The following is a 17,148-nucleotide window of genomic DNA, read 5'->3' on the forward strand; positions in this document are numbered from 1 at the left end:
ATCATAGCTCTATATATATATATATCTATATATCTACAGCTTTCCCTTTTGAATCTCAGCCGGAGGGCCACAGCAGGCCGCCGCTTCAGGGTGCAACGTAGACTGGTTGAATGTTTGCGACGACTGCGGGACGTCGAGGGCGGGGTTCTTGGTGAAGAAGCCATCGGGTCGCAGCATGACGCTGACGCGCTCCATGGGCATAACGGGGAAGTCTTCGACGCGGGGATTGTGGGTGAGTCCGAAGGCTGTATTTTAGTTAGTACCTCAGTATGAAACGGGGGTAGATGGGAGGGGGAAGCATACTATGCCATAAGACAACGTCGTCGTTTTCGACAGACTCGTTGCGAGCAGCCCACTTCTCGACTCCCTCGCTCTCCTGGCTCTGGTTGGTGAATTCGCCCGCCGCGAAGAGCTCGTCGTCGCGGTACTTGGTGACCCAGATGGGTTTGGTCGCGAACTGGGCGCGCTTGAGGCCGAAGGAGCGCGGGCTGGCGAGGAGCATTTGGCTGGGGGAGGTTTGGAGTTTATAGGAGATGGGTTTGTAGGTGACGGGGTTGATCTTGGTGTCGTTGCGGATTTTGAAGACGCGGTGGCGTTCGACGCTGGTGTTGGCCGTGCCGCTTGTGCCGAGGACGGTTTGCTCGGTGGTGTAGCCGACTAGGTAGGGGTTGTTTTCGTCCTCGGGCATGGGGACGCTGTCTTCGTAGTAGACTGTGTTGTTGTGGCCGTCGATGGCGGGGTCCATGCGGAAAGAGAACATGTGTTGGTGGTTGGGGGCCATGACGCCGGGCCCGACGTTGGTGCCCCAGGGGACTGTTGTGCCAAATTTGTGGTTGTCGAAGGGGACCGTGGAGAGGATGCCTGTGGCGCGGATCTCTAGCTCGATGTTGGCCGCTTGGTCGAAGATGAAGGCGAAGATGTACTCGTAGTTGGAGACGGTGCAGATCATTTGGACGACGAGTTGGCGGTTGCGCACTACTGTTGCCGCGCCGGAGCGGTAGTTGGTGTGCTTGTGCTGCAGGCCGTTGTCCTGTTCGTGGAGACAGATGACGTTCTTGAGCAGCACGGGGTTGCCTTGGGTGTCGGCGCGGTATCCATCGAAATACTTGATGTGGCCGAGACAGTCGCAGCCTAAGGCCAGCTGGTTGGCTGTCAGGCCGAACCCGACGTCACCGACGTCGAAGGCTTGCTTGCGGTGGAAGGGGGCGCGGGGGTCTCCGTACGGCACGGTCATCTCCGACACGGACAGCCGGTAGAATACATTGCGGTTGTCATAGGTCAGATTGTGAATGACCATCCCCTCACGACTGTTGAAGCCGACACGGAAGCGCCACTTCTGCCACTGCACCACATTCCCCTTGACATCGAACGACGGCCCCTGCGGCTGTTGCACGATATAAGGCTTGAGATCGGTTCGCAGCGGCGTGTCCAGCAAGTCATGTGCGTACTGGACCGTCTCGACCGGCTTCCACGGCTGTGTCTCGGTGCTCGTGCCATCCGGCCCGCTAGGAAGGTAGTCCATGCGGACGAGCTCCTTGGTGACGCCATCGAACACCGGCGAGAACCTGCACGGTGTCGAATAGTGGTTGTTCTGGGGATGGTCCGTGGCAATGACGTACATGTAGCACTGCCATAACCGACGGGTCTCATTTGCGTTGTCGGTGCCATAGATCCAGGGATCGTTGCAGATGGTGGCGCCAGCGGGAAGCTGTAACTTGGCAACTTCCGCCTGCACCGCCGGGTGGCTCAAGCAGAGCTGTTCAATTTCGACGATCTCGTCGACATCCGCAGGGCCCTGTGATCGGTTAGTGGTACGCTTGTCACTCAATGTAATAGGAACGTACCTGGACTCCCTTGGGGAGCTCCTTTGCGTAGACAATCGACCGAGTGTCCGCGTTCAAGAGAGCCTTATGGAAAGCCCCAGTATCGAGGCGGTGAAAGAGGACCTGCAGCAGGCGCGTGGGCTTGCGTGGCAACGGCTTGCCCAATCGCTCGGCCTCGACATAGGGAACCACCTCCTTCTTGATGGGTTCCTGGGTGTCAATCTTCTTGTACCGTAGAGGTACACCGGGGAACGAGGCCTGCAGCAGCTTCGCAGCCAGCTGGATCTCCCCCGGGGTGATGGGGTCAAAGGGATGTAAAGTGGTCATGTTGGCGAATTCTGTCTGAATCTATCACTGTTCTTGATAGGATAGAGACGATAGTCGAAAGCTGTCTGGAAGAAGGATGGGGAGGGGGGGTTCCACTTTATATACATGAGGTGCGGAGAGGACCGACAGTGGAATGTTGGGGTAAACGCAGCATCTACTCCATCCTGGCGATAAGTACGGTCATTCTCCGTACTCTGAACGTTCCTCGGCGGTTTTACTTCCACGATAAGCAAGGATGTCCGGTTTGCCACAGTCCCATTGGCTGGAGGTCCCGTGCCTCACCCAGCGTATCTGATTCCCGATCCGGTAATTGTGGCGCCCACTGTATCACGTGAAGGATGAAGGATGCTGACTCATTATGCACAGTTTGCCAACGCACTAACTGGATGTGGCTAGTCTACACGTGATGCCAGATGGACAGACAAACACTATCTAGTAATCTACAGCAAACATCGTCTGGATTACGCCTGCGTCAATCCATTCGTATCTCAAGATATCATAATATAGGTGACTCCCAGTATCCCTAGAGCTGAAAGTCCCGTCAGAATGGCCGCTCCAGCGCGATCGGCAGTGGTAATGGCTTTCGGTTTTCCTTTCGCGTCTGCATCCTTTCCCGTCCCCGCACCGCTATTCCCCTTGCTAGTACCTCCCGTCTCGCCCGTGAGCGGACCACGGGTCGTCTCAAGCAAATTGGCGAGGATCACCTCTAGAGCGGACATCTGCTGCCCGACCCCGGTGGTGCCGTCGTAAGTGCCCGTGGTCCACTGCATACCGCAGTAGCTTCCGGTCTTCCCACCCACGCATTGTGCAGCGGCTGCCTCGGCGGACGGGCGGAGACGGGTCATAATACTGTCGTACGTAAACGGAGCCAGCTTGGCCGTATCTCCCATCCACCGCGCCAGGTAGGCCTTGAAGGAGAATTGGTCGGTTTGACAGGTGCCGGCTAGCTCGCAGGCGGACTCGTATAGCACGTTCCTGGAGGAGTCGTTGGTGGAGAGGAAGACCTGTTGCCCTTTCAGAAGCCCCTCGATGCGTGCCTTCCACCGGAGGCCTCCGTTTGTCTGACCTGATTAGTAGACTCTTGTCGAAATTCCAACAGTATCATCCACCACTTACGTAGTTCCACATATGCGCCGCCCCGTGCAAAAACACGCCGTTATTGTACGTCCACTCGATGTGGTTCAGATCGCTGCAGTTGTTCGTATCGCTCGTCCCGTCAAACACATGGTATTCTGGCCCGACAAGTCCCACTCCCCGCGACCAGTCCCACGCCTTCTCCGCCCACTCGGCGTAGGTCTCGTTGTTGGTGTATCGCGCCAGACGCGCCGCCATGTTGAAGAAGCAGCCGTTGGAGATGGCGTTGCGGTAGTTGTACCCGCCGTTAAACGAATAGATCTGCCACTTCAGGCCCCCGCCACATTGCTCGTTATTCCACCGCGCTGCCTGCTGGTTGAATACAGCCTGGACCATGGCGAGCCATGACGGCTTATCGTCGGGCGGGTTGGTGAAGTTACTCTCGGCGGCGCGCATCGCCGTGAAGGCACAGAAGGCCTGATCGTCGTTGCCTTCGGTGCGGGTTTGATTGGTCGGCATGAAATCGCCTTCGGAGCCGGCTTGGTGGAGTAGGGCTTGGGTGATGATGTTGTTGTAGGCGGTGTCGCCTGTGTAAGACCAGTAGTTGACCAGCGTGCCGAAGAAGGCGCCGGCTTCCCACCAGTAGTACGGGGAGGGGAGATTACCGGGGACATCGCCGGTGTTGTTGCCTGTGTAAAAGCTGACTAGGTCCCAGGCTAACTTGCTTGCGACCTGTTTGGTGTTGTCTAGGGGGGTTAAATTCTGTTGTGGAGTGGCTGATGAGTCGGGGACTGACCTGTGTCATCAATATTCAACTTGATTGCCTGGACTGAGCGGCAGAAGAAGCCGACTAGACATAGTGGCAGACATAGTAAGATGGGGGACCACATTTCGGTGGTTTGTGAGACAGGTATGCCAGTAGGTATGATCGATAATAATGTGTGGGTTGTTGCAGAACGACCTGGAAGCTGCACGCGTACGTGGGACACAGAGTCCTGATTAAGAGGCTGACCAGACAGGCTGTTTGTGCGATATGCTGACCTGCAAGACCAGTCACTAGAAGGTCAAAGTGAATGGTGTTCGTCACTCTGGAGCCGTGGTGGCTGACAGGACTTTGTCCTACTCGAACTTCATGTCTATTCACTAGCCATTTACATACTAAGATATCGAAATCGGGTGGGGTTGTCTGCTCAGTTATATCAGTCTCATTGTTAGGTTGAGTAGAAGATGATAAATATACTGTAGTACTGTGAAAAGGTAGCCTGTACCACATACCATAAGTAAGGGTAAGAGACTCATTCTAGAAAAGATGATTTATATATAGTGGACATCGTTTGTACTCAATTGATACAAGACCAAGCATTAATTCCAACCACTGCCTGTTCCTCCAAGCATCTTGTGCTTGCACTTGTACTTTGCTTTTCTAATCCAGTGGATTATTTCAGAATCTTCTCTAGGTGGTTAGTAGGGTGATTTTTGCTATGATCATGCCTACAATCCGATTATTCTGATCTTCCCCCCGATTGGGTTTTATAGACCAAGAGAATCTCTATCTTATCTCACCGTTGGAGAATGTGGGGAACGTAGACTGTTGACTCATCCGCACAAGCATCCATAAGACATACGCATAATCCCCACTCAGCCCTGGCAATATTACTCCCCGGTAGTCTTCCTTTTCACACCATGGCAATTGAAGATACACGCGTAGTCTTTGTGATCTTCTCTTATTTTTCCTAATAAAGATAATGGAATATGAGCAACGCCCGAAGCGCACGTCTAATGCGTTCGTTTAATCTACCCTCTTCCCGTCCCCACTTGGCTGATTGATTCCCCGCAGTTGCCAACGCTGTCGTTCCCGCAAAGTTAAGTGCTCGGGCACGCAGCCGTGCGACAAATGTCGTCAGCGTGGTCAAGATTGTGTCTTTGAGGAGGACCGGAAGATCGTGGTATCCGAAGAGTGGGTGACTGGTTTCTTGACAAGGAGCGGACTGCTGACCGACAGGCTGTTTCGATCGCTAAAGCGGAAGGTCGAGGAGTTGGAGAACTCTCCAGCTCCAGCACATAAGAAAAGAACTAGGACATCGAAACACGATGGGGTTGATTCGTCCACAGAGGGTAGGCTCATGATTTCATTGCGACGATTCCCTATAGTAATTGTCTTCCAGTGCGCACACCGGAAAACCACAGAGAATCGACCCCACACCGCCACGAGGGCAACCCGCATGACGAGCGATTCTCCTCGAACCCCTTGGTCTCCCCGTCCTATTTGAAAAACGAACAGCCTCGAAGAAAGACGTGGTGTAGGTGATGGGTCTTCTGTGCTTCGACCAAGGGGTTAACTCGTGCCAGTGTTTCTCGGTCCCACCTCCACCTGGTCCTACAGTCGCCGCGTCCTCTCCGTGATCCAGGACCGACTCTACCCCAACAAGATCGAGCCGATCCCGCTGGCCGTCGACGGCGATGCATACCAAATACACTGGCGACAGGCGAGCTCGGAGGAATTGCCCGATATCAGCGGACTACCGTCACTGGAGCACGCGCTGTACATAGTCAACACCGTGCAATTCCATTTCGGCTATTTGTACCGGTTATTCGACGAGAAGGAGTTCCTGCGGAATCTTCACGAGTTTTACGACAATGCCGGTGCCAAAGTACACGAGACGCGCCTCTGGTACGTGCAGTTCTTGGTCATCCTCGCCTTCGGAGAGGCATTGCTGGTGCCCATGCGCAAGGCATCCAGCACTGCTACCTGGACGAAACTGTTCTCGAGAGCCATGTCTTTGTTACCGGATATCACCGGGTTGTGGCAGAACCCAACCTTGGCCATTGAAGTTTTGACTCTGATAGCTCTGTATTTCCATTCGGTGGATATGCGGGATACTGCGTACTGCTATGTGAGTGTTTGATCCGTTGTGTCGCGACATCACCGAGCTGACCATTCAGATTGGCCATGCCATGCGCATGGCTCTGGTCGAGGGTTTACACCGTGCCCCTCCAGTGGAGCAGCTGGGACAGGAACTAGTGGACCGGTGCAACAACATCTGGTGGACCGTGTATGTATTGGACAGAAAGTTTGCAGCGTTGATTGGATCGCCTTACTCGGTCAGCGATGCGGAAATCACCACCGTTTTGTGGGATCCTCAGACATGCACGCAGAAGGAAGCTGCCTTGAGTCTGCATGTCAAGATTTCCCAAGTGATCACTCGTGTGCTTGGAAGTATGCTCACCACAACCTTGAGGCAAAATAATGAAATTATCTGGCTGACTCCGTTGCAATAGCGGTCTATAGCCCAGATGGAAAGCTAGGCGGCGTGTTCCTCCGAAAGCTGCGATCGGTCCTACAAGAGATGACAGACCTGTCCCGCGAGCTTGATGCCGTGTTTGCTCGCCGCTTCTCCAGCTCCGTAGATGCCATTTCCGGAGTCACCACGCGCTTAACGATTTCTTGCCACCTGGTTAGCCCCGAGATCTCTCATATAGAAAAAGAACCATGCATCTAACAGGATAGTGTATCATCGTAACAACCCGACCACTCGTCCTGAGCCTTCTCTGGGAGCGACTAAGCTGCTACGAAGCAGGTGAGCCTTTCCGAACTTTATCAGCACCCGTCCGGACCCTCCTCGAAGCATGCATCGATTCCGCCACAAAGTCACTACGAATCTTGTTAGCACTACAGGACCACAATATTCTCCGTTAGTAACCGCCTGAACAGAAAAAAAAAAAAAAAAAAAAGAAACTGACAGCTCCACCAGAATCCTTCCTCCCATTCGACCTCGAAAACCTCTTCTCCTCGTTTTTCATACTCTCGGTAATATCAGCAATCCTCCCCGACACCCAGCCCGACCCGGATTTCAACTATCGAGAGATGGGCTTCAGTCTGCTCGACGATATGATCTCCCGTGGTAATCGCGTAGCCCAGTTGCGCAAATCGGAAGTCGAGTTGCTGGAGGAGCTTATCCAGCCGCTGGTGCAGGCGTCGACTCAGCCTGTTGGACCCGGAAATGATGGAAGGTCCCAGACCCCAGGGATCAATGCAGTTCCAACCGTGAACAGTGTACTACCTGCGTCGACTCTCCCACCTGTGGACATCAACCAGGAAGATGATCTCAGCTTTGACTGGCGAGATTATGGGCTATCGCTGGAGTACATGTTCTCGGTGACTGATCAGCTTAACGCGAATAATCTCGTTTTGGATGCGGAGAGGGAGGGACTGCAGAACGATTTGTGGCTGTGGAGTGATGGGTAGGGATCAACAAGAAAAAAAAAAAATCATATAGACGTGGTTATCCTGTCTGCTGATTGGACTTTGCATTGGATGATAGGGTTGGGTTGCTTTTGTGTTATTGGGTTTTATAGTGAGATGGGTCAACGGAAGAGAAAAGTGGATTGCAACTTGCGATATCCCTAGATACGTTATTGTGTGGGATGAAGTACTGTCACACGCATACAATCACACGGACGGGGTGAGATCGTTCTGGCATAGCTTTTCTCAGTTGAAATTGGTAGAAGGATCTTTCGTTAAGACTGTAAGTGGGCTAGCCCCTTTGATGTACTGGAGTTTAGACTAAACTGCTGTTTAGCAGTGTCTATCGATGATTCAAGCTACATTAGAGATATATGAGTAGGATTTCCGGTTTTATATACCACAGTCTGAACAGAAGAATCAAGACCCAGACATAATTGCCACGATCAAGTCATTTGTTTGCGTGTTGGAGAAGACATTCCTAGCCAAGCCTCGACCTCACCCTGCAGGCACCACGTTTCTATCCCAGACCAACCACGCGTTCAACAAACCTCTCTTGTTGGTCGGATCCCTCATTCCCAAACATAGATCAGGAATGAACGAATAAGAAAACCCCTATCCATGATTATTGTCTCCGCTAGAATGCCAGGGCTCCGTTTTGAGGCCCAGACCATATGGGTTACCTACAAGGGGTGACTTGGGAGGAATTTGGCATGCCTTTATACATTCCCGACCTGGCGAACACGAAGGAACGTCAACAACGGGCATCAAAATTCTGGAGCTAGGCTGATGGTGTATTTATTGTGGCCATTCGCCCGATTTTCTCCCACATGGTGCTCGATTGACAATTGACCCGCTGGATCGGCACTACGATGTCTACTGCGATACTGGAAGGATCCTTCATTTTATAGCAAGCATGACTATGGTATGCGCATGCGGTTGACTAGCCAATTGATTCATCTTGGGACACTCGAAATCGCGTGGATTGGCGCGTTGTTATACCCACAAGGTCTTTTACGACGTATGCATACTGCCCTAACAAGCGCTTCCCATCTCGACACTCCAACTCGACAGCCATTCGCTACTCGCCATTGCGAGCGACCTTACATTTTCTTCCCGTCTGCAAAGCAGCAGCAATAAATGAAGATGCAGTGGAAGGCCTTCCTTTTCCTCGTCGCCGCCAATGTAGCGCTGGCACGCATGCAAGGCCACGAGCGACGCCACAACACCCACAAACATGTCCACCATGCCTCGGAGGTAGGGAACCTCGAGGCGTGCGAGCAGATTGGCGTCGTGACCGACGTCAAAACCGTCACTGTCTACACGACCATATTCGGGGATCCGCCTGCAGAGCCGACAACATCCATCCCGACAACCACCGTGCCGGCTCCAGCAGCAACAACAACAACAACCACTCAGCCCGAGCACCCGGATACCAACACCAAGCCAGACCAGGCCCCCAACCCAGCACCAGACTGGACGCAAATCCCCCCAAACGACAACTTCACCACCGCCGGCTTCGGCGCCCGCACAATCGACACAAGCGGGAGCCGCGTAACCTACCGCGGCAACATCGGTGACCCATGGGGCAGCAACATAATCAGGATCCCGAGCACATCAGCCTCGAACTACAAATACGTACTCAAAATGTCACGCGGCAGCGACAGCCCCAAGCCATGGACAGTAATCTTCTGGAACAAAGTCGGCCCCTCAGGCCAACTAGACGGATGGTACGGACACTCAGCTCTAAATTTCACACTGGAGGCACACGAGTCCGCATACGTTGCGTTCGACGAGAACAGCCAAGGGGCATGGGGCGCTGCAGAGGGCACCGAGCTGCCGAAAGACAAATTCGGCGGGTATAGCTGCACCTGGGGCGAGTTCGATTTCGGAAACGCGGAGAACGGGGGGTGGAGCGGGTGGGATGTTAGTGCGATTCAGGCGCAGGAGGCGGGGCAGGTGGTTCAGGGGATGAGGATCTGTGATCATGCTGGGAAGAGGTGTAGTTATGTTACTGAGGGGGCGAGGGAGGTGGTGAATGCTTATACGAGGGGGGAGAAGAAGGTGGATGGGATTGGGGGGAATGGGCCTGGGGGGGCAGTTAGGTTGGAGGTGCTTGTTGATTATAGGGGTTGAGTATGTTTTTGATATCCCTTTATGCTTTATTATCTTTCTTCTTCTTGAGTGTAGGGTTTGTTGTGTCATTGTGAATTGTAGGATGCTATGGCTTTTGCCGTGCAGCATATAGCTCTTTCCAGTGACTATGGAGACTAAAATTCTGAAGTCGCTGATTACCTCTGAGAACGGCCAGATGCTTGAGGGACTGGGGGATCCTGATAGCTTAATTTGTCTATCTGGAATTTCCACTAGTAGGCTATGAGCATGGCATTGCGACTCATCAATAATAGCACAAATGGAACGACAACGATGCTATCAAGCCAATATATCGCTTCATCAGTTCTCAACCTTGTCCACTGTCGTCTGGCCGTTCTTCCCCACCCAATGATCCACCCCCTCAATCAACGCCTTCGTAAACTCAGCATCATAACGCCGCCCATCTTCCCGCCCAATATTCGCCATTATCCAAAAAGCCCATGTCGTCGCCATGACACCCTCCGGCGCGCGCAGAATCCCAACAGACACATCCAAGATATGCGGCCGATCAACGCAACCATAAAACACCGTCGCGCCGCATCGACCACAAAAAGACCGGAGCACCCCCTCGCTAGACTGATAGGTCTTTGATGTCCCGAGGACCAGATCATCCCCCGGACGAGGGGACATGTGATCAGTAGGTACAAAAACCCACCCTGCGAGATTGGCCCCGTTGACGAGCCGACAGTCGTCGCATACTTCGATCACGGCACGCCACTTCTGCTCCTCTCCCGGCGGAACCCAGTCGCTGTTTGCGGGATCTTCAGTGAACTCTTTGCTTGGGCGAGCGATGTCGAAGGAGACACCGCCGCAGTGGCATTCTGCGCGCAGGACATCATTCTCAGCGTCGCTTGCGCTCACTTGCTCCTTTGACGGGATACTATCTGGGTCATGGGAGACATGGAGCTGATGGCCCCCAACACGCGGGAGCAATCTAGCAAGGTCGCCCGAAGGGGCAGACGAGGCGAAGATGTGTTCGTTTATCTTCCAGACTGCGTCGTCACGATTGGCATCGAATATAGCGGAGGAAATGACCCAGACCGAGTCCCGATCGCCGATGTTACAGCCGCATGTTGAGCAAAAATACCCAATTGAATGGCCCTGGGGGTGGGTGTAGGGAGTGAGATTGCTCATGCTGGACGGCGCGATGAACTCGGGCTCCACACCCTCGGGAAGATTGGCATGGAAGGTGCAGAAGGTACCGTGGGTATAGCGGCATAGGCTGCAGTGGCATAGATGGATGTCCAGGGGTAAGTTGGCCCTGGGTATCGTGATGGTGAAGTGGACATTGCGACAGTGGCAGGCAGCTGTGAGGGTTTTGGTTTCGGTGGGTGACGCCATGCTGGGTTTTGATTGTTGATGTTTACCTGGTCTTGAGTAGAAACAGATGATGGGATGGGCGAGGCAAGAAGAGATTTATTTGACTTCAGATATATTCATTGATTGAAGTCAATGAAAGGGCGTGGAATCAGGTGATATAAGACGTCTAAAAGAGGGGTTTTCTCGTATTCATTTATGACCGACGAGTAACCCCGCGGTCTTGATATTATTATATAAAATCTGCAGTTGCAGTATTGACACAGCACTTCTCAACTTCATGCTACTACCGTGGGAGTAAAGCCCCAACGTGGACAGTCCTTTCGCGACTATCCATCATCCTATCCAGACTTCTTCACTTCATCCATTGCCCGAGAACTCTCACTCTCCGACTGTCGACTACACATCAAATTGTCAGTACCTTCCCACACTGATCTCAATAGTGCTATACTTGCAATGTTTCAGCGGCATCCCTATCAATTTCCGCGAGCTTGGCACAATCTGAATGAACTCGGGCAGCGGCTTCTTGGAGGTCCCGCAGGATCATCCGAGTCACATCCTGCATATCCTGTTAGAAAGTGTATGAAGTGATGCCCGGGTTCCCATCCATTGCTGTCATACCGCGGATGCTCCGCCCTGGCCTTGCGATAAATCGCTGGTGGAGTGGATGAACTGGTCAAGTCGCTTCGAAATCTCTAGGCACTCGCCTGAATCACGTTTCTGCGAGGGAAGAGCGGCTGCCATAGCAGCCGCTGCAAGCACGGTGAGGGTGGCGATCTTCATTGTGGTTATGGTGGGTATTTTTCGAGCTCCGACGATGCTACAGGTGCGATGTGGGCTGAACTGAACATTGGAGCAGATCGAGCTTGATGAATGGGGTATTTATATCCTTCGGCTGAATGTTCTACGAGAGAGGTGCTCCACGATGCGGCTCTTGGATGCTTTCAGCACTGGAAAGAAACAAAGAGAAAGCCCACGAGTTCAGACACCTCATGTTCTCGAGCCATCAACTCGGCCGCCACAAGGCCTGGGTATGGATGCATGCTGTCCACAATATATACCAGACTATCCACTTGATGCGTGCCTCGTAGCACATCTGTTCGTATCCCAAGCGCCATACAGGTCACAACCAGCAGATGATGATGCTGGGGGTTTCTGATTGGGTGCTTTGCTGTGGCTTGCACAAGCCCTTTTAAACCCTTCCAATCACCGAAGCTTGAATGTGCTAGTTCCTCATCAAAACTGGAATTAGTAGTTTGTATACGACGGGCCTTTGTTCCGTGGCCTTGAAGGGATATTCTTTGACTGGGTGAAATCTAGTTTTATTCATTGGGAGGATACTTTTGGGCTGACAGATGATGGCTGAGTTAAGGTCCGTGATTCATGGAGTCCACGTTGTCTATATGGGTGCAATCATGCTGTTCTGATGGGCGCAATACAGGTACTCATTCTTCTCAAGCACATAGTTACTTTGAATTAATAAAAAAAATAAACATAATTATTTGGCCTATCCAAAGTAGCCAAACAGTGCTTCATCAATAAACATTGGAAGGTCATATCAATACAAATCGGTCACCGAATGTACCTCCATAACATCAGTCAAAACCAAGCTACAACACCATCGCCATCAAAAATCCATCGTGCCCCTTCGCCCCCACAGTCTGCATCAATGCCGCATCGACCCGACTGTCTGCGCCAACCTTGTCCACCAACGAAACAACCTCTTTCTTATCCGTTCCTGGACCCACAATCCCAAACCTCCTCATGGCTCCCACGGCATTATCCACATAGACCACACTCCCCGCACCGTTAGACAGCCGAACCCCATAGTCAAAGTACGGCCAGTGGTTCTCCCAGTCGGCATCAATAAGCACGAAGTCAAACCTGGGTCGTTGTCCCTGCTCTATCTCTGCCTCGAGCTGCGGCAGCACGTCCAGAGCAGACCCGAGCAACACTTCCGCCTCATCGGGGACACTGATCCCGGCGTTGCGGAGGTTCTGCACAGCCAGCTCCTGCCTGTCCTTGAGAATCTCAATACTGGTGACTTTGCCCCCCTGTCCTCGTTGTCTGAGGGCCTTCGCAAAGCAAATAGTCGAGTAGCCGCCCAGGGTGCCGATCTCGAGCACGTTGCGGGTCCCCGATAGCCGCGTCAGCAGTGAGAGGAACTTGCCCTGAGCTGGGGAGACGGCTATCTGCGGTATTGCGTGACTGTTGCTAGTGTCGAGGGTATCTTTGAGATCCTGAGCATTGGGCAGGAGGTGGGGTTCCGCGTAGGAATCGACTTCCGTGGCGAAATCGAGGACGGTTTTGTCGGACATTGTGGAGGGAAGACTGGTGACCACTTTTAATTGGCTGAACTTTGTTTGTGAAGAAGTTTTGAGGAGATGGGATACATTTTACCAAGACACGTCATTCGAGGGGTTCTTATAGAGTCGGTCTGGTGATGACGTTGATAGTGATGTCCGAGTCGTTCGGACATGCTCGGTCATGCTGCTTATGCATGGCTGCTGCATCTGAGCGCTATCTCCGACAGACTAGGGTGGGCATGGTTGTTTCGAAAGGCACAACTTGGAAGGAAGTGTTGTTCGGCCATTCCACAGCGCAGGGATGGTCTGGACAAGGATCTGATGACGCGGATGGATCCTGAAAGCCAGAAGTGTTTATCATTCACCGGGAATAGTCTCTGGCAGATTGATAAGATCGGATCCAATGAAGCCTTATCGCCGAAGTGCACGTGCCTTCTCCGACCACAACTCCGAGAGGGGTTCAGTCTCGGACTTCACCATCTCTTTCTCCTTCTCAACTATCAATTTTGGGCCTCGTTCTTATCAGATCTTCTCCTTGCGAGCTCCTTGCAGCGACATTCCCGGGAATACTACCTCCGAACATGGACGATCATCAGCCGACTACTCCCACTGCACAGCATTCAGCCTGGATAGCCCGTCGCAAGCGAAAACCCCTCTCTTGCACGCTCTGTCGACAACGAAAGCTTAGTTGCGACCGAGAGCGTCCGGCTTGTAGTCGGTGTCGGAATGCTGGACGCGGTGACTCATGTACATATGGAGAGAGGCCTCCAAATACAAGCAGAAAGGATGGTTCAAGGTCGGGGATAAGTGAAGAACCGCGGGTGGAACCTCCGTCTCCGATTCGTGGTGACACCCCGTCTTCCTCCGCTCCACTCCTATCAGCCGTCGCAAACAAGCATATATTGCCTTTACCAGCACCAAGTACTGCGCGTAACAATATTGCATGGGGGCTTCCGGACGCTCATGTCACTGGGGCTGTTGCGGGTTCAGCGCGACCGGCCATCAAGGCCGACCTGACGGAGTTAAGCAACCCCGAAGAGCCTAAATCGACCGAGGCGGTCATTTTTCGGGGAAAGAATTATACAACACAGTACTATGGGAGTACCAATCCGACGAGTTTAATCGGGCATGTAAGAGCAGGAAGTACCCCCTCGCGTTGCTGATGACGCTAATGGGATTGCAGTTTCCTGAGCTCCGGTCTTACATGCGGGAGAGTATCAAGCATCACAATTCTCTTGCTAGTGTCCAAAAAGAGCTGAAGGAGTTGGATGTGGGGTGGAAGCATGAAAAACGTAATATTTTGCCCGTCAAGGATGCGGAGCTGCACCTTGTACTGCCGGACCAACAGTTTATGGATGAGGCTATTGAGCTCTATTTCAGCACGTTTGAATCCGTTTACAGAATAGTGCACAGGCCGACGTTTCAAGCGGAATACGACCGACTGAGGAATGACCCGAGAGACGCGAAACCTGCATTGATAATCCTTGTCCTACTGATGATGGCGACCGTCAGCGCGGTACTTGAAACTGGTCGAATTTACATTGGCAGTGCCAGTCTCGGCCGGGAGCGTGGTACGCTATGGATTGAAACGGCAGAGAGATGGCTACGCCATCAAAGCAGAAAGAATATATACTTGGCAATTTGGCAGATCCGGTGTCTGCTAGTAGTGTCAAAGCAAATGAATCGCTACAAGAAGAAACAGATGTGGTCGGTTGCCGGTGACCTCGTGAGAGACGGTATGGCAGCGGGTTTCCATCGTGATCCTAGGCATAAGGTCTTATCGCCCTTTGACCAAGAAATGAGGCGGCGATTGTGGGCCACAATGACTGAATTGGAGCTACAGGCGTCCATTGATCGAGGCATGCCTTCAGCTTTAGCCGCCATTCGCATGGACTGTGCGCCGCCGCTTGATGTCGACGATGAAGATCTGATGCCTGATTTCGAGCGGGCACCTGTACCACGACCATCCGGGGAGTATACATCCACTTCTTTTCTATGCTTGGCTCGGCAAAGCTTTGACTTGCGAGTCTGTCTGAACTCGCGCATGAATGATTTGGATGTGAACCTGTCATACGAGGAAGTGACGAGGTACGAAGAGATGGTCCTGGCAGAACTCAATAAACTCCCTCGACAAACCGAAACCAGCAACGGTCCATCCGCCCGGAAACTGGCCGGACTAGCGAGGACCGTTTTAGACCTCCAACTTCGACAGTTTCTGATATTGCTGCACGCCCCGTTTGCGAGACAGGCTGAAAGCAATTCACGATATACAGTGTCACGAATGGTTTGTTTCAATGCAGCTGCCAGTTTGATTGAGCAGCATTGGACCCTTCTTAAAGACAAAAGTCCCATTCTTCTGCTGCTCAGACACGATTACTTCCGGGCTGCCCTGAATCTAGCACATCACGCTTATATTTCATCGCAAATTCAAGGTATGTCCCTCCAGATGTCCTTCGTCCTTGCAACTCAAGTATCTGACAAAAGTATAGTAGATCTCTACTTCTCGGTAAGCCATGACACAGTCATGCAATTCATCCAAAAAGCCCTGTCTATGCTTGAAGACAGTATCGCGTACATAGGCACGGGATTTACCTTTCAGTGGTATATCTCCGCTGCGTCATCGTTCCTTCGATCTCTTGTCCAGACCGAACGAGCAGCGAGTCTTAAACAAGAGGCGACAAATCAAGTAGTGAAACAGTACTATCGTGTACTTGCAAGCCAAGAACCGTTTTCTCGGGCAAAGGAAAGTACTTGCCCTTTTCATTTCCAGCAGGTAAGGTCCACTTCAAAAGGTGCAATATCTTTGTTAACGTTTCAAAGTCAAACACGCTGGGTACTCCACTAGACCTACCTGGTGTTATTGCAAACCCCACAGAGATGTCCTATATTGACAGTCTATTCTCACAGTCACAAGAGGTAAGTGATCTGCATCTTTTCTTGGATTATCCATATTGACGCCCAACAGTTGGACCCATCAGATGCACCGTTTAGTCAATATTTCTTTGGTGATCCCGCCGCATGGACATTTGACAATCTATGGGGAGTTGAGTGATTCAAGCAAACGATGACATGTGTCAAAGATGGATATACTGTGTGTTCCACAATCGATCAGGGAAATCAATGCTTGGGACTCGTCGGAAACTTAGTTTTACTAAGATACCATTCCCTCAGACGATAACATCATGCGAAAAGCAAATTTCGTCAATTATCTTGCTTCTGGTGGACTGAACAAGACCTGCGATCTGGAATCAATTCTCCGCATCTTTCGCTGCCCCTAGGATTGATGGGTCGTGCATGCTAAACGAGAACAATCCAAGTAATAGCACGCCACAGCTTTACAGGCTTTGGATATTCCACGGAGAGCTAGAACTAGTCGATCTATTTGCCAGTGCGCATTTCGCGATAAACAGCACAAATGAGCTACTTTCGCGGGGTCTGCATTGGAAATCGTGGGAGAATGCCTTCTACATAGTGGACTAAATCCGTCATCGGCCTAATACTCAATCGGTTATCCCGATTTTCCTTTCACATGAGCAACATAAAGTCGATAATGATAGAAGTTATACATAATCACAGGATCTGCGATATAATCTCGCTGAGAAATCAGTTTCATAAAAGCCTGTCTCGCCAAGTCTCGCCATCGTTCCCTGTTGTCGCGCAACGCTTCCCCTCCCGATGATGCCATTCCTACTGTGATGATGGAAACATCGGCTACACCTTTGGAGTGCCGCGTAATTTACCATCATAGATTTATCTTTGACGATCATGCTTGCGGCGTCATTGTCAAAGGTATCATCGTCGTCGATATTTCAAGCATTGACTTGGAAGGGAAACTTTATTATCGCAGGGAATGTCACTTGGATCGTAATCAGACATTGACTACGGCGCTCCAGCGACTAAGCGC

General features: G+C 52.0%; 8 protein-coding genes across 8 annotated transcripts; 3 read left to right on the forward strand and 5 right to left on the reverse strand.

Moving 5' to 3' along the window:
* Window positions 1–33: 33 nt before the first annotated feature.
* Window positions 34–2,150, reverse strand: P168DRAFT_306988 (copper amine oxidase; the record flags this gene model as incomplete). The annotated part of the gene is made up of 3 exons (XM_024839070.1): window positions 34–245; window positions 304–1,795; window positions 1,845–2,150. The coding sequence occupies 3 exons, from the start codon at window positions 2,148–2,150 to the stop codon at window positions 34–36; spliced, it is 2,010 nt and encodes a 669-aa protein (XP_024689684.1).
* Window positions 2,151–2,638: 488 nt separating this feature from the next.
* Window positions 2,639–4,114, reverse strand: P168DRAFT_329830 (glycoside hydrolase family 76 protein; the record flags this gene model as incomplete). The annotated part of the gene is made up of 3 exons (XM_024841515.1): window positions 2,639–3,211; window positions 3,267–3,970; window positions 4,021–4,114. The coding sequence occupies 3 exons, from the start codon at window positions 4,112–4,114 to the stop codon at window positions 2,639–2,641; spliced, it is 1,371 nt and encodes a 456-aa protein (XP_024689685.1).
* An 855-nt stretch (window positions 4,115–4,969) lies between these two features.
* On the forward strand, window positions 4,970–7,551 carry P168DRAFT_306990 (putative C6 transcription factor; the record flags this gene model as incomplete). The annotated part of the gene is made up of 8 exons (XM_024839071.1): window positions 4,970–5,007; window positions 5,062–5,339; window positions 5,390–5,524; window positions 5,574–6,118; window positions 6,168–6,441; window positions 6,504–6,679; window positions 6,733–6,916; window positions 6,977–7,551. 8 exons carry the CDS (start codon window positions 4,970–4,972, stop codon window positions 7,468–7,470), a joined length of 2,124 nt encoding a protein of 707 aa, XP_024689686.1. The 3' UTR covers window positions 7,471–7,551.
* Window positions 7,552–8,943: 1,392 nt separating this feature from the next.
* P168DRAFT_210272 (putative allergen Asp F4-like) lies at window positions 8,944–9,603 on the forward strand (the record flags this gene model as incomplete). The annotated part of the gene is made up of 1 exon (XM_024833051.1): window positions 8,944–9,603. A coding segment is annotated over one exon (660 nt), but the record flags the coding sequence as incomplete, so codon positions are not given.
* A 201-nt stretch (window positions 9,604–9,804) lies between these two features.
* Window positions 9,805–11,017, reverse strand: P168DRAFT_292973 (GFA family protein). Its single transcript, XM_024837713.1, has one exon. It carries the CDS (start codon window positions 10,960–10,962, stop codon window positions 9,922–9,924), a length of 1,041 nt encoding a protein of 346 aa, XP_024689688.1. The 5' UTR covers window positions 10,963–11,017; the 3' UTR covers window positions 9,805–9,921.
* A 302-nt stretch (window positions 11,018–11,319) lies between these two features.
* P168DRAFT_329833 (uncharacterized protein) lies at window positions 11,320–11,721 on the reverse strand (the record flags this gene model as incomplete). Its single annotated transcript, XM_024841516.1, has 3 exons — window positions 11,320–11,337; window positions 11,390–11,497; window positions 11,560–11,721. The coding sequence occupies 3 exons, from the start codon at window positions 11,719–11,721 to the stop codon at window positions 11,320–11,322; spliced, it is 288 nt and encodes a 95-aa protein (XP_024689689.1).
* Window positions 11,722–12,403: 682 nt separating this feature from the next.
* On the reverse strand, window positions 12,404–13,621 carry P168DRAFT_58824 (O-methyltransferase). The gene is made up of 2 exons (XM_024842029.1): window positions 13,332–13,621; window positions 12,404–13,269 (listed from the first exon to the last, which is right to left on the reverse strand). Exons 1-2 carry the CDS (start codon window positions 13,415–13,417, stop codon window positions 12,549–12,551), a joined length of 807 nt encoding a protein of 268 aa, XP_024689690.1. The 5' UTR covers window positions 13,418–13,621; the 3' UTR covers window positions 12,404–12,548.
* On the forward strand, window positions 13,331–16,417 carry P168DRAFT_58834 (uncharacterized protein). Its single transcript, XM_024842030.1, has 5 exons — window positions 13,331–14,374; window positions 14,428–15,676; window positions 15,734–16,017; window positions 16,065–16,160; window positions 16,210–16,417. Exons 1-5 carry the CDS (start codon window positions 13,826–13,828, stop codon window positions 16,294–16,296), a joined length of 2,265 nt encoding a protein of 754 aa, XP_024689691.1. The 5' UTR covers window positions 13,331–13,825; the 3' UTR covers window positions 16,297–16,417.
* The last annotated feature ends 731 nt before the right edge of the window (window positions 16,418–17,148 follow it).

This window comes from Aspergillus campestris (genome assembly GCF_002847485.1).
Source record: "Aspergillus campestris IBT 28561 chromosome Unknown P168scaffold_12, whole genome shotgun sequence".
In the NCBI taxonomy this organism is placed as follows: domain Eukaryota; kingdom Fungi; phylum Ascomycota; class Eurotiomycetes; order Eurotiales; family Aspergillaceae; genus Aspergillus; species Aspergillus campestris.

Excerpts from the sequence above, each read along its gene's own strand:
- P168DRAFT_58834 (XM_024842030.1), top strand. The coding sequence starts at position 13,826 with ATGGACGATCATCAGCCGACTACTCCCACTGCACAGCATTCAGCCTGG. Across the intron at positions 14,375-14,427 it reads CGACGAGTTTAATCGGGCAT|TTTCCTGAGCTCCGGTCTTA; the intron begins GTAAGAGCAGGA and ends ATGGGATTGCAG. Across the intron at positions 16,161-16,209 it reads TATTCTCACAGTCACAAGAG|TTGGACCCATCAGATGCACC; the intron begins GTAAGTGATCTG and ends GACGCCCAACAG.
- P168DRAFT_58824 (XM_024842029.1), bottom strand. The coding sequence starts at position 13,417 with ATGTCCGAACGACTCGGACATCACTATCAACGTCATCACCAGACCGAC. Across the intron at positions 13,270-13,331 it reads ATGACGTGTCTTGGTAAAAT|TCTTCCCTCCACAATGTCCG; the intron begins GTATCCCATCTC and ends AGTGGTCACCAG.
- P168DRAFT_292973 (XM_024837713.1), bottom strand. The coding sequence starts at position 10,962 with ATGGCGTCACCCACCGAAACCAAAACCCTCACAGCTGCCTGCCACTGT.